The 23,704-nt window shown below is 40.4% G+C and overlaps 2 protein-coding genes across 2 annotated transcripts in view; both read right to left on the minus strand.

Annotated features, from left to right (window-relative positions):
* LOC116054609 (copine-8) overlaps positions 1-3,927 on the minus strand; it is an 84,256-nt gene extending 80,329 nt beyond the window's left edge. Inside the window, exon 1 of the mRNA XM_031306244.2 lies at positions 3,672-3,927. Coding sequence (XP_031162104.1) covers positions 3,672-3,769 — 98 coding nt within the window. The 5' untranslated portion in view covers positions 3,770-3,927. The remainder of the gene's footprint in view (positions 1-3,671) is intronic.
* Positions 3,928-18,933: 15,006 nt separating this feature from the next.
* Positions 18,934-23,704, minus strand: part of LOC116054592 (kinesin-like protein KIF21A) — a 38,744-nt gene continuing 33,973 nt past the window's right edge. The window contains exons 26-37 of the mRNA XM_031306214.2: positions 22,734-22,788; positions 22,340-22,554; positions 21,911-22,090; positions 21,726-21,758; positions 20,922-21,058; positions 20,749-20,833; positions 20,554-20,643; positions 20,295-20,453; positions 20,077-20,194; positions 19,806-19,976; positions 19,468-19,667; positions 18,934-19,277 (exon numbers count right to left, since the gene is read on the minus strand). Coding sequence (XP_031162074.1) covers positions 19,220-19,277; positions 19,468-19,667; positions 19,806-19,976; positions 20,077-20,194; positions 20,295-20,453; positions 20,554-20,643; positions 20,749-20,833; positions 20,922-21,058; positions 21,726-21,758; positions 21,911-22,090; positions 22,340-22,554; positions 22,734-22,788 — 1,501 coding nt within the window. The 3' untranslated portion in view covers positions 18,934-19,219. The remainder of the gene's footprint in view (positions 19,278-19,467; positions 19,668-19,805; positions 19,977-20,076; positions 20,195-20,294; positions 20,454-20,553; positions 20,644-20,748; positions 20,834-20,921; positions 21,059-21,725; positions 21,759-21,910; positions 22,091-22,339; positions 22,555-22,733; positions 22,789-23,704) is intronic.

Genomic DNA, 23,704 nt, shown 5'->3' on the forward strand with positions numbered 1-23,704 from the left:
AACTGTATAAGTTATAAATACTATCGGTCGATTAATCGGTTATCGGCAAATACGGCCCAACTTAGCTATCAGTATCGGTAAAATCCACTATCGGTCGACCTCTAGTATGTATATGTATGTATATATACAGGTTAGGTTAGGGCTGTCAAATTTCGATTAATTAATCTGAGAAAAAAATAACGCGGATTAATCCATTCCATATTGACGTTTTTGATTCCAAGCCCTACTCTTATAGACATAATAGGAAAACACACACACAAAACCTTCACATTAAATCACAGCACCTGTAGTAAGTCAGTAGTCATTTGAGACTTACTCAACAAACACTCTTTCTTTGAGAAATACTGCTTTTGGGTGTGCGTGCGTGTGCGTGCGTGCGTGCGTGCGTGTGTGTGTGCGTGTGTGCGTGCGTGCAAAAACAGGTAACAGCTGGTCCAATCGATGAAGTAATGGAATATTTTTGCCATTCACAGCAGAGTCCCCTGGTAAGTGCATCAGGGGATCTATTCTTCTGTGACTGTTGTATGACTGTGGGTGAGGAATGGTTTGTGTGTACAGCCATTCATATATGTAGACCTATACAGTATGTGTAAACATACTTTTATGCATGTTGGCTTTTGTACAGCGCAGTGGGCAGAGTTGGTGGCGCATCGATCCCAGCTGAAACCTCAGGCTCTCCCATCGATCATCCCGAGTCAAAACCAAGCTCTTACTTCATCCCCATAGCATCTTCTGAATTAGCTGGAGATGCAGGCTAAGAGCATCAGTCAATATTTCTGCAATGGTTATGTCACCACTGACTAAACAATAATTACATGAGGAGAGCTACTTCGAATGAGAGCTCCCAGTCTCTCAACCTTTTTTTTTTTTCTTTCCTTGGTTTATTCTCTCCATTTTAACAAGCCATTCAGTGTCTTAAAAAGATTTGCAAAGTATGAATATCAAATTGCATGTAAACGTGAAAGCATAGATGATTATGTGTCACTTTATGTGTCACTTGTTTAGATGTTGACACCTGTTTCAGTTCCTGAAACAGGTGTCAACATCTAAAAACCTGATTGTACACTTTAAGAATGCTGATTTGCATTGGAAATTAGCCAAAGTAGCTTATCCCCATGCAGATTGTTGCATTTGTAACATAAGATGCACTCAAACTCTACAGACTCAACTAAATGACCTGTTAAGATGGAAACTTTTGTTCTGTCTCTCTCCTATCCTATAAATGACAGTGTCTACCATTACAACCACATTACAAAACATTAAAATTAAAAATGTTACAACGACCTTTCATTCACGTTACTTTCACTTAAGCCATTGTCTCCCCGGTGAAATTTCTCACTTTAACACCCACCTACACACACAGAGGGAAACTTTTTATTTTTAAAAAGTAGTAGCCATGGTGATACTGTACACTGCCCTTTGTGTCCACTTGTCACATGCACAAACACATAACCTATGTGCTATGAGCACACACAAACATATATGCGTTGGCCACACACTTGGCCGTAACCATGGCATTCCACCTCAGGTTGGAGGTGGGAGGAAAGCCACCAAAACACACTCCCCCCCCCCCCTGGGGACTGGGGAGCTGGGTGACTCAGACATTAACTAACTCTGCCCAACATGTTCATATATTCTGCTGGAAGATGACATTGTCTCTGTTACTAAGGAGATGGTACTAAAATCTTCTGGAAATACAGTAACTACAGTATCTGAAAGGACTCAGGCAGGGCAAGAAACCGTTTCTGTCCACTCCTCTTGGACTAGTAGGGTAGTAGTAACGTCATATAAAGTTTGATCTCTGATTAGTGCCAGCATGTGGGCAATCAATGTCACGTATACACTTTTAAAAAACAGTGCCAAAATACTGTATGATTAAGTTAGACAAAATTAGAACATCTGAAGTATGGCCTAATTGTGCAGCACTCTTATTAAACCAGTTACTGGAAATCAAAAAGGATAAATGGATTCATGTAGCATGCTTAAAGTCAATTCCACTTAATGTGTAAGATAACAATTGTATTAATGCCTCAATGAAAATGTGTTAGGACTGTGTTAATGACAACACAAAAGCCTTATGTGTCAACTATTTAAATATGATCACAATCCTACCAGCATTATCAGCAACATCATGCTTGATTGAAAAAAAAAAAAAAAAAAAAAAAACCTAACCAAAACCGAAAGACGGAAGGGAAAAACCAACACTGCCAAAATGAACGCTGCAACAACGTTTCCATTTTATTTATTGCATTATCTGTCCAACCCCAGGGAAGGAAAATGTTTTTTCTAAATTCAGTAAAAGTTTTACAAGAAGATTTCTTTTCAACATTTGAATAACTGCAGGCAAGACATATTTGAATATCATCAGATACACACACACACACACACACTGTACAGTCTCCAATGAAAGTTCAATCAACAGAGAGGAACTCCACTACACTGCAACCTATTTTACAATGACTCTTACAATGCTTCAGGGACCCGTATGACACTATAACACCGGTTCATTTTCAACAGCTTTTTCTTTGTGTACATTTTTTCTCTCCATAATAAGCATTCAAATGTGTATGAAATAACCTCTTAATGGTAAATGACAGCAGATGTAGTGACCCATTTAATTTAATAGGGATGAAACGTTTAATTGGATTCCCATACAGGGGGCTCCTCAGAAAATGTGGCTGAACTGTGAAGCACAGCCTGTAGCCTATCTGTGGATCACCAGTCAGGCAGAAATAAACCACATTCTCTGCATTTCTCACCCAGCTTGTATGCAGATAGGAAAATCCACCCTAAATGACAGAGAAAGCCCTCTTTCAAAGAGGGTTAAAGACACACCAGCCTTGTCCCCTGCTTTCTCTGTCAAACGCATGTCCACACACCATAACTGCATTATACAGAAATGATTTTAACACCTTTAGCTTTCCAGAAGCCATAATGATGCCTCTCTCTTGACAGGTGACCAACCAACAACAACAGCAAGACTGTCAGCTGTCAAATACTACAATAACAGATCACAGATAGAGTATGAATTCCTAAATAATAAGTAATAACTCATGGGCATCCAAGCTGTACAGACACAGTGGAGGGAATCCAAGTCGGACATTTACAGTGACATCAAATCATCAGTTCATACCGTATCCAACTGTTCCCTATTTCCTATTGTAGCCTACCACTATATTATAGGCTACATATGGTATTTAAGTGTGACTGTGTCCGACAGTGTGTCTGTAATAGCCATGAAACACCAGTGTTCTCATAGTATCACTGTAAACATGCCCGTGTAACGTTAACGCGTCTCTGATACTTAAAAGTGAGTTTGAACTGACCTTACTGGGTTTAACGTTACAATTTTTAACCATAGTATTCACGTATTACGTACACTTTTTCGAGAATAGTCCTGTTATCATTATGAAATAGTTGGTTTAACAGCGTTGAAGTGGCATAAAAGTGACAAGTGGGCACACTTATCTAATTAGCTAAGCTAGCTAAGACATCTTCACGTTTATTCGCTATAGCGTAAAAGTGACATTTGTCCACGGCACGCCATTCTCGATGCTGTAGTCGTTTAAAAGCCGCCTAACTGGAACTAAACATAAACTTAGACGGAGTTGAAGTAGGTGACTTCCGTAAGGAAAAGGCTCAAACCAGGTAATACAGACACATTCCCCTACCTGCAGGACACTGTGATTTCAACTTTGGTGGCAGGAATAGATGCGTTGAGCGGGTCGAAGTCGCCTATCGACGCCATGTTTAGGAAAGTGTTGTTCATCCTGTCAAAATTAAAAATGTTTTGCCTTCCCTCTTCCCCCTTCTCCGTGTGACCCAGCCCCTTTTTGTGAGCTGCGAAGGAGGATAGAAAGAAACTGAGTGTGCGCCTCCTCGGCGAGAAGTGGAGCAAAGGTGCCAGTAAGAGGGAGAGAGAGAGGCAGGGAGATGTGATGTCACTTCTCCCCTGTCTTTCTCCTACTCTCTCTTTGTGTGTGTGTGTGTGTGTGTGTGTGTGTGTGTGTGTGTGTGTGTGTGTGTGTGTGTGTGTGTGTTTCTGTCTTTTCCTTTTCCATTCCCTCGTTCTTTATGCCTCTCTGCCATCTCCTTCCACTCGTTCTGCCTGTCTCTCACTTTTTCACTTCAGTTGACTCCTGCTGCAGCTCATTTAAAATTCTGCGCTTCAGATTTACTGGCATGGAAGTCATGACAATGATAGGCCTACAACCATCAAGAAAATAGACAGTTTGTCATGAAAAGTATTTCCTCTGTGTGTGTGTGTGTGTGTGTGTGTGTGTGTGTGTGTGTGTGTGTGTGTGTGTGTGTGTGTGTGTGTGTGTGCCCTCAATACTCTCATTTACATCAGTTCAATTGAGAGTGGGTTGTTAGCATGAAAAAGCCCTCACTGCTTAGTGCTCACTCCTTTCATTAGCCTAGCTGTTAGGGGGAGAAGAGTCTGTCTGCGGACTGCTAAAGAGGGACGAGCGGGTATAAGTTAGCAGCAGGTTTGATATTCGCCGGATATTCGTTTTCGACTTACCCCCGATTCAGTTTCTTCAATAAAATTCCACTGAGTGTAGTATGTTGAGGACAGTTTAGGACACTGTATCAAAAAAAATGACTGGTATTTCTCGTTGCTACCGATTTACGAGCGAAAACAGCACTTCAATCTACGTTCCAGCTGTTGGCTGAGTTAGGGACCGTCTACCAAATTACAGTGCTCAGGCTAGTGACATATAGACTTATGGGATTCTTTCAGGAAAGAAATCACCAAAAATCATCTTTTGTAGGATTGTGAATATTTTAATCTTTTAATTGCATACTGTTTCACTGTAATGTGACATATGACAAAAATATGACCTGTAGTACGTAGCACCCTGCCTTTGGCAACTACTACAGCAATCAGAATGAGGAAATGTACTTTTGTTGATTGTTGGTGAATATTTTAATCTTTTAATTCCATCCTGTTTCACTATAATGTGACATATGACAAAAATATGACCTGTAGTAACTAGCAGACCACCATTGGCTACTACTACAGTAATCAGAATTACAAAAGATGATTTTTGGTGATTTCTTTCCTGAAAGAATCCCATAAGTCTATATGTCACCAGCCTGAGCACTGTAATTTGTAGACGGTCCCTAACTCAGGTAAATCGAAAACGAATATCCGGCGAATATCAAACCTGCTGCTAACTTATACCCGCTAGAGGGACGTAACTTGAAGTTGTCCAAATCAGAACCATGCGATATGTCAAAACAAAGTGTTGCTGGCATAGCTGGACATGGGCAAAACTGGTACAAGTCTGTTTGGAGGTCTGCAAACAGACTTTTACCTCCACTATACTGTCGATTTGCTTCCCCTGCTTCTAGCATTTCTTTCTACAAACAAGCCTGTCAGAAGAAGGTCCTTTTCAAGACATCTTGTTCCAACACCTTATGCCTATAAACCCTATGCCCTAACGGAGGGGCGCTATCATTTTAGCATTCAACGGGGAAACCCACACACCGGTATGCTTCTGTCTCCGTGACCAGAGCTGGACGTTGGATGAACGTCCAAAAGTCAGGATATTTCTGCCTCTACTGCTTCGATTTTGACCATTTTTGTGTTGATCTGTCTCTTCTAAGTCCCTCAACTTTATGGAAGTGTAATACTAAATCACTGGAGTCCACCTTTAAGGTCTTACTACAAGATTTTGACACAGGGTCCCTCTATAAATGTCCAAAAACCAGAATAGTTGCCCATTTGGGTTGCTGTTGGTAATCCAGTCTTTGTGTGTGTGTCTGGACAGTAGATTATATGTGGTGCAGCACATTTAGCCCCTGTGCCACACACTTTTCTAGTCTCAGTAGTCTGAGAGTAGATTCTTAACATTGTCACTATTAGTGTTTGCATCTCTTCTTTCTCTCTCCATGCTATGAGGATAAGCATCTGATTTAATTAACATGAAGGGAGACCCTCCGCTGGCAGAGTCACATTATGAGGACATCGTGTGTGTGTGTGTGTGTGTGTGTGTGTGTGTGTGTGTGTGTGTGTGTGTGTGTGTGTGTGTGTGTGTGTGTGTGTGTGTTTCCAAAAGAGACCTACAGTATGTTGAACTGTTTCGTTCTAGGTGTGTGTGTTTGTGGATAGTTTGTCTGAAACAGAACACATTCCTCATTATTTTTCTGTATGTGTTCTGACCTAATGAGTCTTTTTTTAAATAAAACAGAAGAAGGATTTTATTGTTAGAATGTCAGCTTTCTAAAAAGTTTTACATCCAACCTACAACTACCTCTTCTTACATTACTAGACCGCTGCTAAGTCCTGTGGAGAGGCCCAATCAGGCTGCATAAGTAAAACACCTGTGTGAGTGAGTGTGTGTGTGTGTGTGTGTGTGTGTGTGTGTGTGTGTGTGTGTGTGTGTGTGTGTGTGTGTGTGTGTGTGTGTGTGTGTGTGTGTGTGTGTGTGTGTGTGAGAGAGAGAGAGTGAGTGAGTGTGTAAGCATTTTGTTTAGATCATGGAGTCATAGGATCTTAAAATGACGCATCTCAGTATTACTGTGTGTTTACCGGCTAACCACGTCTCTAAATATAGCTGTCTTACACACACACACACACACACACACACACACACACACACACACACACACACACACATACACCGACCGCCCTGGGCTGGATTTATGGCATGGTGGCAAAAACCAATGGGGCACCTTTTGGCAAACACCATGTCACCGCCCCATGTGCACATGCGGGTGTGGTGGATGGGGGCAAAAATTAATGGACACACTGAGACAAACACACACACGCATATACAGTGTACAGATAGAAGCCTTTTGTGTGAGCAAACATCACATCATCGCCTCCTGACTAGCTTAACCTCTTTCTGCAGTGCCTCCTGGTGTGTGGATGACAATCTACAATTTGTTTACATGTTAAACAACTTTCTCATTAAACCAAAACTAAGGCCTATATCATACAAATGTGGGTCTTAAAATGATTAGCAATTTATAAGCTACAATTGTGGAAATTCTGATTCTGATTGTAGAAGTTTATAAATTAACATTAAGAGATTAGCCTATGTTTTTTTTTAAACACGTTTCTTGAAATATTGGAAAGCACATTTTAGCTGTTTGGATTGGTTTTTGCACACAAAACGACGCCGAGGTACACTCCTTACTATTGCCCTGGTGCTTTTACATATCAACGGAAATTTCGTACACACATGGTTAACAAGTGTCGGAACCAGAAAATGTAAAATGTAAAGAGTTTTCTAATTCATTCTGTCAAAACTCACTGTTCACTGTAAAACAAGTCTGATTTAAATAAAATAAAAATAAATGTGTATTCACCGTCCTTTACTTTCATGAAGATCGATAAATTAAGTAATTGATGCTTATACATTTAGTGTCTTCATCATTTACGGTTCTGTGATGTTCACGTGAGAAGCTATTAAGCATTAAAGAGAGGTGTGTAAATTCGGAAATAGGCAGAAAGTGGTTAAAGATGTATATACACATCACCACACACACACACACACACACACACACACACACACACATACTTTTTAGTCAATGCTGTAAGAATGTTAATTCCCCACAAATCATAATTCAGCTACTGAATCCCTAAACATGCAGAAAACATGAAGCCATTTGTTACCAATAAATTGCTGCATAATTATTACACACAACCACGATTGCTATCATGGTCGGTTATTCTCATTCATTTATACTAAAAGACCCACCTACCAACCAGTACATGTTTTATGAACAAAGTATTTTTCTTGCCCTTTCACATACTGTAGAAGTTATATTTGATTTGATAAATTGTGATTTTAAAAAGGGAAAAAGTGATATTTCCTATACATTTTTATGCATAAATCTGACCTAAAAATAAAGTAGGAATATTTATGAATGTCACTCATCCCAAATGGGATCCAGTAGGGCACTGTATTTACTTCTACATCTAACACTTTATTTAAAAAAAAGAAAAGAAATCCAGGCACATTATTACATTTTATATTTCAAAACGTATGTTTTAGTTGAGAAAATAATGTCACCACTATGTTGATCATCAGTAAGTTTTACTTTAGACGTTTTGCAATAACTGATGAAGCAAACTGGTGGAGAAAAAAATAAATTTAGCTTACTTTTTTTTCGATCTCTTTTTTCCAGTTCAACCAACAAATGGCGACGTGGAAGACTCAACAGGGTTTTCCATAGTAACAAGGTTCTAATTTATCTACATAGCTAAATACGTTTATTTGTCTGTTACATTAAGGCGACGTGTAAATTGTTTAATGCTTCGTTTATTATTGTGGATTAATCGACAGTGTTTTCCAAAGTTCTATATTGACATACACCTTAGCTACATAGGCCAACTGATAGACCTATCTTTGTGAGTCATGCAGGTTTATGAACAATATTTTTTCCTCATCTTTGCTAACCCGTCCCTCCCTGCCCTCTAACGTGATTTCTGTTTTAATTTAATTTAATTTAGTTTAATATGGCTTTTCAATTAACCGCTTTGTTCACCTGTCTACCATATAAGTTACACAGGGGATACACAAAATATCAGGCCGGTTTTTCACCTGATATTTTGTGTATCCCCTCCCCTAGCATGCAAAGGATCTGTCCTGTCCTCATGTGTGTTATTTTCTGTCTTTACCAAGTCACAATAAACAACCTGAGATAATATGGAGATGTCTGCTGTTTTCTAGCAAAGGTTACATAGGGGATACACATTATATCAGTCTGTTTTTCACCTGATATAATGTGTATCCCCTCCCCTAACATGCAAAGGGTCTGTCCTGTCATCATGTGTGTTATTTTCTGAGATAATATGGAGATGTCTGCTGTTTTCTAGCAAAAGTTACATAGGGGATACACAAAATATCAGGCCGTTTTTCACCTGATATAATGTGTATCCCCTCCCCTAGCATGCAAAGGGTCTGTCCTGTCATCATGTGTTATTTTCAGTGTTTACCGGGTCACAGTGAACAACTTGAGATAATATGGAGAAGTCTGCTGTTTTCTAGCAAAAGTTACATAGGGGATACACATTATATCAGGCTGTTTGAATATATGAATATAGCCTACAAAAATTTAAGCATCAAGTTCAGTCACAATGGTGATGAAAAACACAGAAAATCACACAAATGATGGCAAGACAGACCTGTAAGAGACATTTTCATTTGTTTTGGGTGTAGGACACAAATTGTCCACTGGTGTCATTAGTGTGCTTTTGAGTGATGTCTATTTAGGTAGGAACCTTTCAGCAGGTAACATGGGGTGCTGTTAATCGGAGGAGCACAAATAGTTTTTGACAGCATCAAATCGCTCCACACCGCAACGCTCATGTGGATGTGTAAATGTTTGTTGATGGAGCTTAATGGACACGTGGATTATTGCACGTTCATTCGAAGAACATTGTAATCAATAAATGTTCATATAAATGCAACGATGACTATTGGAGATGATTTCAACAGTAGGCTACTGAGCGGTGTAAGATAGAAGAGAGCACGTCAGCTAGTTTACTAGCCATAAACTGTTTGTTTCAAGTCCTTATATCAGCACCTCAGTGGCTTTAAGTTTTTAGGCTTAGCCATTATAAGACCCTTTGCATTTTAGGGGATGGGGTACATGTTATATCAGGTGAAAAACGGCCTGATATAATGTGTATCCCCTCTGTAACTTTTGAGAGAAAAAAGCTGACATCTCCATATTATCTCAGAAAATAACACACATGATGACAGGACAGACCCTTTGCATGTTAGGGGAGGGGATACACATTATATCAGGTGAAAAACGGCCTGATATAATGTGTATCCCCTATGTAACTTTTGCTAGAAAACGGCAGACATCTCCATATTATCTCAGGTTGTTTATTGTGACTTGGTAAAGACAGACAATAACACACATGAGGACAGGACAGACCCTTTGCATGTTAGGGGAGGGGATACACAAAATATCAGGTGAAAAAACGGCCTGATATTTTGTGTATCCCCTCTGTAACTTATATGGTAGACAGGTGAACAAATCGGTTAATTGAAAAGCCATATTAAACTAAATTAAATTAAAACAGAAATCACGTTAGAGGGCATGGATGGACGGGTTAGCAAAGACGAGGAAAAAATATTATTCATAAACCTGCATGACTCACAAAGATAGGCCTATCAGTCGGCCTATTTAGCTAAAGGCCCAGACACAGAGCCAACAGCCAAACGTCAACAGAAAGGCAGTTGGGCTGATTAGTCTCCCCAAATTGGTCAAAAAAGTACCTCGGAACACACCAAAGAGACGAGACGTAATACATCTCCATAACAGTAGGTGGAGCTAATCTGTATTGTCGCCCAAAAATGAAAACCCGGCAGCTGATTGGACGAACGCGTCACGTGGGTCTGGTTTCTCTGGAAATTCAAAGACAGACTGTCATGGCAGCTTGTTCAGAATACGATCTCATATTTAAAATATTTTTTAAAAAGTTTAAAAGATTTTCATCAGATTTTGAGAGACTCTAGTCATGCTCAGTCCGCTCCCCGTTTCCCGGTTAGCACTCTACCAATCAGATGGGTCATTTGAGTCCGACTCCCTGATTATACATGTCAAATCGGCCAAAATGAAGGACGACGGCCCCTCGGACGGACGACGGCATGCACGGAACACACCGAACAGACTCGAGTCACTGACCTCGCCAGACTGTCAACGGCCGATTATCGGCTCTGTGTGTCCGGGCCTTAAGGTGCATGTCAATATGGAACTTTGGAAAACACTGTCAATTAATCCACAATAATAAACAAAGCATTAAACAATTTACACGTCGCCTTAATGTAACAGACAAATACACGTATTTATGTAGATAAATGAGACCCTTGTTAGGCCTACTATGGAAAACTCTGTCGAGTTTTCCACGTCGCTATTTGTTCCATTTAAGAGATGAATTCGAAGTGCAGCAGTTAAAGCAGCACTATGTAACATCCAGCTATAGTTCCAATGAGACAACCCGTAGGGAGACCAAAGCTCCGTTGTGAGTGCACGCGCGCTCCCGCGGCCATGGGATATGAATCCTGGCGGAGATACCAGCCACGGAACTCTCCGCCTCCCGCTGCCACCGGAGCTCAGATTGCTGGTCGAAGGCAGCATGTAGTTATATCATAAAACACATTCTCACCTGTGAAATGTTATCCCTTGCTGTTTGGTTTTTGAATTTCTTTTGTTCGAACATCAATAAGCAGCACAAAAGTCCAGCATCTTTAGCGTTGATCTCCATCCATCCATCTTCGTCCGCTTATCCGGTATCGGGTCGCGGGGGGAGCAGCTCCAGCAGGGGACCCCAAACTTCCCTTTCCCGAGCCACATTAACCAGCTCCGACTGGGGGATCCTGAGGCGTTCCCAGGCCAGGTTGGAGATATAATCCCTCCACCTAGTCCTGGGTCTTCCCTGAGGCCTCCTCCCAGCTGGACGTGCCTGGAACACCTCCCTAGGGAGGCGCCCAGGGGGCATCCTTACCAGATGCCCGAACCACCTCAACTGGCTCCTTTCGACGCGAAGGAGCAGCAGCTCTACTCCGAGCTCCTCACGGATGACCGAGCTTCTCACCCTATCTCTAAGGGAGACGCCAGTCACTTTAGCGTTGATCTGAATGTGGGAAAACTAATTTGGCGCTTCAGACCCCTGTTCCAAGATGGCGGCGGTGTTGACGCATGCTTAAAAGCCCAAGGCAACATCTAGTCAGTATACACTTAGCACAAAAAGTAAGGAAATTTGTGTTTGGTAGATTATTTCTCTGTGGTAACAATGCTTTTTGGCAATAAATCTTATACAGTTGGAAAGCCTGTTTAGTTCCCTTTTCAAATGGTGCCCCATTTGTAAGGAACATGCATTTGTGGGATGAGCAGCAGCGTTGAGTATGTGGGTAGCGCCCATGAAAAATTTGCCAAATCTTCTCTGCCATTGCCAAACAGGTTTATATCTATGCAATGAGACAACCTGTAGGGGGACCGAAGCAGCGGGTAGCGAGAGCTGTAGTTCCAATAAGGCAACCTGTAGGGGGACCGAAATGGGAAAAGTTAGATAGTGTTGGTTTAAGACCATAAATGATTGGACATTTACAAAATGTCATGGCAAGACATTTCAGTCTGGACTATAGTGGGGGAACAACAGAACAGCATTGCCATCCCTAGAGCTGCGCCACTAGTGTGGCTAAAGATCTCGGTCATATAAGTTACAGATGTTTCCTAGACCTAGCTACTGATTGGTCTATCTAGTTTAGAGAACATTGAGCCAGATCTGACTTGTGACAATACATTTGACAGCATGATAAAGAAACAAATGCAAAATGTCCCATCTTTCTCTCTCTGCTCAGCCATGCCTACATTCACTGTTGTGTTGAAGTCCCAGGTAGTTATGATCTCTCATGTTCTCATTTACTCTGCACTACACAGAGTTCAACTGGAGAGCTCGCCTGCTTCAATAGACACAATAGCCACTTTACACCCAATTGATACTAACCTGCACTTACATAGAGATTATTCAATGTGGAGAGCTTCCTTCTGTCAAATGTATACAAGAGCACACACCTGACTCTCTCACTATGTCTCTCACTGTCATTTCCCACCCCTTCACAATCACACTGCTTGGTGTAGATCTCCACCTCTATCTCTTCACACTGCTCTCTTTGTTGGGACAGAAAAACTCAAACTGATTCAGTAAATTAAATTTTCTTCAAAGGCACTGCCCTCTAATTTCATGCTAAAACGCTTTTACCGATATATAAAAAATGTTGTTCTTCCCAATCTGTTTTGCCTGATAACTGAGATCCGCTGAGAAGGGACAAGGTTGATTTCTGTAGCCGCATTAAGAGAGCAAGCAGCAGTATCACGGCTCATCAGTTCTGGTCATAAAGCAGCAGCGCTGGTATTTTTAGGCTCAGAGAAAAATGTCTTTAACTGCCACTTAGTTGTCTCTGCCTGTTTTCCCACACACCTTATCTATTTCCTTTTCCATGTGTCTGTTTCTATCTCAGCCATGTCTTCTCCCACCAATTCTGTCTTTGAGTTTGTTTCCATATGGCTGTCAAAGAAATGCAAATTAGGTGTGTTTTTTGCACTGCAGGTTGAAGCAAATAGCTCCTGAATGTCAGAAAACAAAACATTCTTGCTCCTAATGATGCCCATATGTATTTCATGATTTCATCCAAAAACAATGCAATGCACAGTAAAAGTCTCTAATGCACCAACTAATGGCCAAACAAAAATGGGATTATAATACTGGAAAAAAGCCAAAGCATAGACTACATCATTATATATTTGACGAATGCATTTCTCTCACTATTTTCATCTAATTTTTTTGCACCAATATTGAAGGGAGCCTGGCGAGCGCACGCACACACAAACACACACACACACACAGGGCTAAATCTCATCCCGTGCCATTTCACATAGAAATGAACCTGTATTGATTTGAATCCCTCAGTAAATAAAAAGCACCTGCAGCTGTACAAATCACATTACTCAGACGGATTAAACTGTGAAACAAGAGCATCCGGTGTAAGCCGACACACATTACCAATCAATGTGTTCACTGAACAGATTAGAAGAGGATATATTATCTGAACTCATCATAGATTATGCTACAATTAAAGTGAAAGTGGAACTCTCGGCCCACCCTTTCTGTCTGAGAAGTCGTTATTGATTTCTGGTGGAACTTGATCATCTGGTTCATACACTGATGTGCCAGGATTAGATTCCTGTACAGTAAACATCCTGTGGAGCTGGTCGGACAGAGACTTGGTGTTCAAGTATGAAAGATAATTAACGACATGCAGGTGCTTTCCAAAAATGTATCAACATTACGGTGGAAGTCACCGCACCTTATATTTCTGCTAGTAAACCATAGAGATACAACATGTTAAATCTTGAACTTTAGTGCAAGTACCTGGATTTTAACCTTTGGACAGAGCCCGGGCTGGCTGTTTCCCCCTGCTTCCAGTCATTGTGCTATGCTACACTAACCAACTGCTAGCTGTAGCTTCAGATTTAGCGTAGAGTCATGAGAGTGGTATCAATTTTCTCATCTAACTCTCAACAAGAAATCAATTTCAGGTCACATGTAGACTTTTAAACTTTGGAGATACACAAATAGTAAAGTGAGACATTACTGAACATCTATCTGTCCCATGATAGTTAAGTAATGTAATAAATACTCTTACATGTTATCAAACCAACAATGATAGTTGTTGGTTTGTATAATCTGAATCCGAATCCGAATACTTTATTGATCCCCTGAGGAAAATTATTTAGTTGCAGTTGCACAGTCAGATTCAAGGTAAAATAAAAGTAAGAAAGAGCAAGTCAATAAGTGTATAAAGTAAATAAAGTAACATAGCTACAATAAGAAATAAATAAAACGTAAGTGAGATTAGGTTACAAGTAAAATTAGCTTAAAAAGATTGTTTCAAATATATATATATATATATATATATATATATATATATATATATATATATATATATTAACATTTAAACCAACAAGTAAGTAGTAAGTTAGTAAGTTAGTTAGCTACCTAGTACATTATGCTACTGATGTGATCCTCTATAGAGCTCACCGGTGATCACCCACATTTTGAAAGGCTCTTGTTCCAGAAGTGATTTTCCCCATTTAATTTCTCCATTGACGTTTCAGAAAAGAGTTTGAAGCCTGGAATCAAGCCATCCAACTACGAGATGAATCGTGAACATAAAACATTTGATTCGGCACAAAGAAAAAAGTTCCACCAGAAAAAAGGATCGTAGAGTTCAGTGGTAGCAGCTCACTAGCGGTAAACATTTCCATGAGCTCCACCAATCAGAGATGTCATCGTGAATAAAAATAAATAAAACCTTTTTCTTATAACAAGGTTGATAATCATACGGATTTGTGGAATCTACAGGAGCATATACCATCATTTCACAATCTCATAATTTATGGTAAATCTACCTAAGACATTATGTCTAAGAATCTTTTCACTTCCGGAACCACACTGTTGTATATTATATGCACTGGCTTGTGTGTGAATCATATGGGTGTATAAAGACAACATGGCTAGCTAATTTCCAAGCTGACAATGTTGACATGATGACATTCATGCAAGTCAATCACACTTCTCAAAATGAGAAATAATCAGTTTCCTGCACATAAAAAACAGCAGAGAAAAGAAATAAGTTGAGTTAATCAGGTTGAGAGATGCATCGTGAGGGTGTGTTATGCCATCCAAAAGCACTTGTTAGAATGGTATAAAGTACATTAGAATAGAGTAGAATTTTAACACTGCACACATAAGGCAGTGTGAGTCTGCCATGAGCCAAGGCTCTACACCTACAAGGCCAATTAACAGTCTGCTGCTCTCAGTACAGCTGAACATGAAATATTGATCCTTCCATCACTGTTCACATTAATTTGTGTCTTCCGGGGGAGTTTCTTACACTTTTTCACCTCTGTCTGTCAGTGTCTACTGCGCTGGAGTAAATGACAGAATACAACGTTACTGCCTGAAGTTATAATTAAAGGAGGAATGAAACAAGCTGCAGATAAATGATCTACTCAGGGCAGAAAAGATCCAGAGATTATGTCAATTCTTATTATATACTGTATTATGTATCCATAGTGAGGCTTGTGTTATGATTTTCTTGAGTGACCATACGCTCTTATTCCCCTCTTTATAAAACAACATTTGGGGGATGCTTGGAGGTAACCACTGAGCCACAAACACAAATAATACAGATTAAAATAAGAAAATGTAAAACAGACCAGCTGCAGCTGTTATCATTGACCATGTCATATGATCAGACTGCGTCATTAAAATATTTGCCAGGAAAACGCAAAGCTCACAAATACAAATGTTGCCAGAATTATCCAGTACATCACGTCATTATACAGTACTACCACCATGTGGTCGTAAAGTATTAATACATGGTTAAAGAAAATGAAAAATATAGCGATGTAACACTTGTAAAACATTTTTTTATTTTAAAATTTATTTTCACACTGCACCTGATATTTCAATCACTTGAAATTGTGCACAAGAGAATCAGCAGGAAGAAAACATCACATATTTACACAAGGGCAGATTCACAGTCAAAGTTCAAAATAAGATGCCACAATTAGAAGGATAATTAGGATTTTTGATTTGATTCATTATGAATTAGGAATATTTACAGCTCATATTGTTTGTTTTTTTGGGATATTTTACTTAGCAATCCAAGTACAAGTCAACGGGACTGAAAACCTGTTTCTGTAACAAATCTATTTAACTCGTATTGTATGTATTAAACTATGTTATGAGACAATGGAGAAAAACTGATTTAAAGTTGGAATAAATTCGATTTTTCAGTGCGATTATTTAAGTCCCATTGACTTTAGCATTTCTAACGTACCTCCAATATCCAAACCAGAGCAGCAAGTGTTTCTCAATAAATTGAAAGGATACTCCTGACATTTGTAATAAGGGACAGTCTGCCTTTCACATGTAGTGATTCTACAGTCACTACCCACAGTTTAGGATTTATTACAGGCACTGATAATACACCTCTGATTATGCAGAAATCCATCCCATATATTTCGTGCAATCCATCGTCAGGCGTTAGACGGAAATTAGTTCAAAATCTCTGATTGATAAGGAAGACACAACAGCAAAAATTTAAACTCAATGAAACAATAAATAAATAGTAGCATTGTAGACCTCACATTTAAAAGATTGAATGATGTTTGATATGGTTAACTGCAGCATGTGTGCAGTTTACAGACACTAAGACAGCAGAGGTGAACAGTACTGTGCATGGAGAACGGAATGAGAACTTATCGCATCATTTGGATTTAAAAAAACACATACACACGTCTTTCAGGAGTAGATACTTTCACAAAGTACATGTCATATCCTATGATTTAGAAATTACAAGGTGCTTGATTCCATCAGATTAAAGACAGCATCTCATTAAAGTATTTTTTTCAAACATCTATAAGACTCTAGCGACAGTTTTCCTAAAGCACTTGCTGTTGCCTGCCAGTCATACTTCAGCTTTAAAAGTGTTGCACGGCTACTAAAGGTTAGAGAAAGTGAATACTCAGTGGGTAACCTTTTCATTTGAAGAATCAAAATCAAATAAAAAAAAAAAAAGAAGTGAGAAATTGTTTCCTTGCCAGAGGGGAGCATGCTGTTAGGAAAGTAAAACCATTCAACAGAGGAAACTAAAACACCACTTAAGGCTACAAATGCCTAAAGGAATCAACCAGAGAATACTGAAACCAGAAACCCAGCTGATATTTCTGAACAAATCACTGACTGAAATATTGCAGCTGTTGTGATTTTGGATAAACATTGTATTATTTTAATCTGGATGTAACAGCTACTCTGCCCGGGTTGATTTACAGATACAAGCAAGGTTTAACTGTAGGGTAACTGTAAGGTTTTCTTGAAAAGCTCAGACTAACTATGCTGCCCTACAAAGCCAAAAATGCAGAAACTACATGGGTCAAAATTGAGTTAACACTACAATTTGACTTCTTGAAATCTGTTTCACCAGCTGCAAAATCATTATGCCATAGAACTTACCAAAAACAACCTGACTCCACGCTAGCTAGCTGGTGTAAGCTAATTTAACCATGTTTTCCTATGTGTTTTCCGCATTTAAAATCAGCTTTTTAAAATCTTTAGAATCTTAGCAAATGAGTTTATTGTACCACATTAATAAGGCAGCAGCTAAATCTGATCATACTAGAGAAAACAAGAAACACCAGTTAAACCTATCTGGCTAAACACTAACTAGTCTCTTTGCTAGTTAGGTAGCAGTAACCCTTGTCTCAGCCTCCAAAACTAGAGCAATTTACATGATTTTATGTGGTACAGCTAACATCTAATCACATATTTACATGTAGTGAATCATAGATTAATTAATTGGACTAGATCATTAGTGTCAATGGACAAGAAAGCTAAAGGAAACATTGGTTTACTGCATGCAAACTTCAAGCTAACTTTATCCAACTTTCTGTAGTTACTGCTCTCTGCTTTGGTAAGGGTGTATGCAAGAATATTGTTGTTCAGCCATGATACACACAGTTCTATAGAGACATAATATCAGTCAGCAGTGGATTTAATAACCACTGACTTAACACTAACTAAATCACCAGAATAAATACAGAAATTTGAATTGGAAAATGTGTAAGGACCTTGTCAAAGGAGCGCAGTAGGTTTTATTTAGAGGCCTCTCATGTTCCACTAGAGCAGTGATTCTCAATTATCACAAGATAATTTCCTGGGGTTGCCTAATGGTTGTAGAGAAAAAAAAAACAAACAAACATAATTATAACAGACTGGGAATGGTTTCTACATTACTGTGTGAGTTTGGTACCTTTCATGTGTTATATTTAGTGTTTAATTTGTACATCAGGACATCCTGGAACACCAACCTGATTATTCTGAGGGGTCACTACTCAAAAAGATTGATAACCACTGCACTAGAGGGTTTGGCAGTAACAGCTGAATAATAAGACCATGTGCAGTTTCAGTAGTTATTTGGTCCTTTCTTACAGAGAACACACACACACACACACACACACACACACACACACACACACACACACAAACCCTAACACATCACGCATCATCTTCACACACAGGATAGACTCACAGTTATTGCTGGTGATCAGGAGGAGATCTCCATGTCTTTCAGCAATCAACAATTAGTGCGAGGAAGCAAAGCATTTTACCAAAACCCGTTTTGTGTGTTTTTTTTTCTCAGGAGCTCCGGCAAAATTCACTATGGAAGGTTTTCATGTTGTCTAGTGCTGAACTGGGGAGAGGAATGTTGAAAGCACAGGAGAGAGATAAGAGATCCATAAGTCACAGTTATGAAAAATGCTGTTCCTCGCAGCTCTTCTGTAGTCCTTGGAGCTCTACAGGAGGCTTAAGAGGCTCCACTGTGATTTGTTTTGACCTAAAATAGCAGTAAATACACTCAGCTTGAAAGACTGCGAGCTGTCACATCTAATTAGACTTCCCTGAAACTGATCCCTGTGCAGCATCAGTGAAGGATCAGTAGATTCTTTTTGAAAACTGGGACCCACACTTTCAGGTGCCCAGGACTCCTTTGGGCTCCCATTCAACACCATCAAGTCATGGTTGATGTAGTTGCTTCATAAATGATTCATTTTGATTGGGTAAAGGCCAGTAGACGATCCTCAATTTCAGTTCCGCTCTGTGATGCTGAGGAAGCAGATGTCAGTGGACTCCTTCCTCCAGAGATCCTTTGGCTTCCCAAATCTTCACTGTGCGGTCACTGCCAAAAAAACACACACACACACACACACACACACGAAAAAAGTTCACTACAAACAGGTCATGATAGTCAATACTGGCTTCACTTCTGTTTTTACGATTCAGTATGTTTGATAAGAGTCAAATCATTGCACGCTTGTCGGTAATGGGAAAAAGCACAACAACTGAAATGAGCATGTTCTGTGACTCACTCTGAGGCAGTGAACAGTTGGCTGCTGTTGGTGGCAAGGCCGTTAATGGGACTGTCGTGTCCCCGGACCTCGCCGAGGGGCGCTAGCGAGTCGGCATGCCAAAGGCGAAGCAACCCTCCTCTGCATCCGCTGAGGAGCACCGGGGAGCCTGGCACAACGCCCAGAGCGCTAACCCAGTCTGCCTGGGCACTGACAGACTGCTAGCAGAGGAAACGACAGCCAGTTAGTTTGTTCTGTACCTCAGATTATTCTGTGGTGTTTATTTTCCGCTCATGTAAGTTGAAATATGGAGGAAAAAAAGCTTCTGGCTCCACTATGCTGCTCTGGTATCAGCGTACCTGTAGAAGCTGTTTACTGCCTAAGTCCCACTTCTTGATGTAGTAGTCTCTGGAGCCGCTGTAGAAAACGTCTCCGTGCACGGTCAGAGACTCCACGCCGTCCTGATGAGCAGGATCAAACGTTTGGCTGGAGCTGATGCTACCCTGAGCACCTTCTGCCACCTCAAACATCTGGAAAACACACATATACCCACCATGCATCAAATCCTTGTGTGGTTTATTGCATACACAGAGAAAAATGGGAATGCAATAACATGCAAGTCTCTCTTACTTTAATATGATGGTCTTTGGAGCCAGTGAGGACAACATCTTGTCCATTAGCTAATTTGTCAACAGTCAGACACATGACAGGTCCCAAATGGCCAGTCAGCTTCCCAGTGGACACAAACCTAAAGAAAGAAAGGAAAGAAAAGAAGATTCATTCTCTTCTGTCCGCCTGTCTGTTAAATGCTTTGTAAAACTTGAACCCTTATATGTGTTTTGACTTACTTGCGGAGGTCCCACATGCGCACAGCATTGCCAGCGGCAGCATAAAGGAAGGTGCCGGAAGGGTTGAGAGCGATCTGGTTGATCTGACTCTCTCCCGGCGGGATGGATAAACTCCTGACAGACGAACAGATGTCCCCTGAACCCACCTGGCCTGATGACCTGACATCCACGAAAAAAAATGCAAAATCCATCTTTATTTGGGGCATTAAACGGAGACAATATAAAGCTGCAAAGAGGTCAGAGGAATAAATAAACTTACGTGAGCGTGCGGATACACTTGGCAGAGTCTCGTATGTCCCACACTTTGATGTAAGCGGTGGAAACAGTAAAGACGAGACTAGAAGTATACCTACAAGGAAAACAGACAAAATAATTCATCAAAAGCACCCCATGTACTACTACTAAATACTACCATTACTGCTATTTAGCTTGTACTATTGCTGCATACTAGTACCTGACTGAGACGACACTGCTGGGATGATCTGCAAGAGACATGATCTCCTGACCGGTCACCAAGTTCCAGACTTTACATGTACGGTCTGAAAACACATAAACATGTTAGAGAACAGACCCAAAAAAAGAAGAAAGCAATACATTTTCTGAGTTGCAAACAATTGTGTTTTCGACCTTTGGATCCTGTGAAGAGCAGATCATCTGTGGCATCTACGCAGAGAACAGGTTTGGTGTGCCCCTCTGCTACGTAGACACACTGAAGTTTGGCCCCACGGTTGTTCTTCGGGGCCGTTACAGGGTTGATCACACCTCTACAATACACATGACATGATGAAAGCTATACCTAGTGATTAGTGCTACTACGGTGGATGTGATACATATAAATAACAGAGTTTAAAACAGAAATACCTTTACTTTTTCTATTTGAAAAGAAGAGGCTCAATGGATTTTCATTTAAAAAGACTTTAGGGACACATTAAAGCTCCATATCATGCTCATTTTCAGGTTCATACTTTAATTTTGGGTTTCTACTAGAACATGTTTACATAATTTAATGTTCAAAAAACACATTATTTTTCTCATACCCTCTGTCTGCAACGCTCCGTTTTAGCGCCTGTCTCTTTAAGCCCCCCTCCCGAAAAAGTCCAGTTGGCTCTGATTGGTCAGCGTATCTGGGTTCTTCGCATCTACACTCTCGAAATCTCTTCACCGTCATTGCAGCCGGGGAATGACTGTAACAACACTATAGCGGCTCTTTCTGTCTATATATAGTATAGTTGTGACATCACAACCGTACGGAAGTCCTGACGGCTCGTTTAAAGGCACAGTTTCTGAATTCGGGCTGTGTGCATTCCTCTGTGGATTAAGCGTTTTAATACTTTCACAGTATTTATATAGCACCTCAACCTGCTTTATAATAAAAAAAGACATGGAAATCTCGCTTTTTACAATATGGGACCTTTAGGACATGAACATTACCTATGGCCTTCAAATACAGGTGCGTCCTCCAACCTGAATGAGAAAACAAAGTAACATGAAGTAAAATGTAACCTGCACATTTCAAAATCTTCTTTCATGGGAGCCATAAATTTTAACACTAACACAGCTGAAAGTTCAGTTCAGTTTAAAGAGAAACATTGCTATTGATGCCACTTCTCACTTACATTGATTTGTGGTCACTGCCTTTAGTTTTAGCCTCTGCTGTGCTAAGCGGAAGTGTGTGTGTGTGTGTGGGTGCTGGGATGTGTGTCGCCGTGGCTCCTTTCTCTTGCACCTTCCTTCGGCTGAGCGGCGAACGCTCCAGCAGCCTTCTCTCAGTCCCTGTAGGTGACCTTGATCCAGAACTGCAGACAGTAAAAGTGACAGGAGTCATTTTGTACTTTAGTACAGTACTGAATAACACAGGAGGGTGGAACTGAATCTCCCTGATCACAGCTCTCCTTACAATCAACAGTCTTCAATACTTTATACAGTACAGAATGATAACTTACTATAATGATCCACCCACCAAAATAAATATTCAACATTTCAGACAAAGGGAAATAACTTGAGATATCGGTCTACTGCTGAGAAATGTTGCCCTCAACACTTACATGCCAACTGGCCTGGCAGACAGAGCAGATGGGGAAACAGTTTGCTCGCGGTCAGGGGTTTGACCAAGCGCGTGGCCCTGCATGTCTGCCGACCCTTCGAGGCGCTCTGAGAGGGGCAGCAGAGGGACAGAGAAGTCTCCGGTGGGAGATTCACAAGACGGATCCCCACTGCCAGCATACAGCAGCTCCATCTGGGTGGTGGTTCGTCTGCGAGCCTGAGGGACCAAAATTGTTTGGCTCAATATTCTGTTGACTCACAAGTCAATGGACCAGTTAGTAAATGTTCCCAGTCCTAAAAATAACTACTGTGGAAGGGAAAAAGTTGTAGTTATATGAAGGAAAATAGGACAACTTTTTTACAGTACATCAGATTGCCATGCACAGTACAGTATACCTTGCTTCTCGGTCTGGATTCCCCACATAACTTCATTAGATCCGATGCCAGTGTGCTGAAACAAAGTGAGGGATTTTCAATCACTAACATTCTCATGTTAAGCAGGTATAATGTTTACCATGTTGAGAAAGAACAGCTGAGGCTGTTGCAACTATTTGGTCATAAATCTAAATACTGGACAAATTGAAATGTTGACCTGATTGTGGTGTACATGAAAGGACCTCCAAAGTGATTACATTTCTAATGTGTGAACAAAATTAGCCTTTTTGACCGACTGACCGACGTTGCATTTATATGGCTCAAAAACTAAAAGAGGTGTGAAATGTAAATATATACAGTATATAGTATAATCTATATAGTGAAGAAAACCGTAACTCCTATCGCTTAATGTTTAATACTGTGTGAGACACACACACACACACACACACACACACACACACACACACACACACACACACACACACACATTGCGTGGCACTATCTTTGTGGGGACCCGTCATTGACATAATGCATTCCCTAGCCCCTTAACCTAACATTAACCATCACAACTAAATGCCTAACCTTAACACTTGCCCTAACCATAACCCAATTATATCCCTAATCCTACAACCAAGTATTAACCCTCAAACAGCCCTTTAAAGTTGTGGGTCCAGCATTTTGGCCCCACAAAGTTGTCCAGACCCCACAAGTATACTGTATTCCTGTTTTTGGACCCCACGAATATAGTTAAACAAGAACACACACACACACACACACACACACACACACACACGTTTTACTTATGCAGCCTGATTGGGCCTCTCCACAGGACTTAGCAGCGGTCTAATTAGCCAGAATTCAGAACACCTGTGTGCTGTACAATCAAAAGACAGCTTGGACTTTAAAGCACTTTCTGAACAGCAGACATGCTGACTTGTCACAGCAGGGAAAGCACAGGTGTAATTAATAACATTAACAACGGTGTGTTTAAT

Source organism: Sander lucioperca, chromosome 20 (genome assembly GCF_008315115.2).
Source record: "Sander lucioperca isolate FBNREF2018 chromosome 20, SLUC_FBN_1.2, whole genome shotgun sequence".
Lineage (NCBI taxonomy): Eukaryota > Metazoa > Chordata > Actinopteri > Perciformes > Percidae > Sander > Sander lucioperca.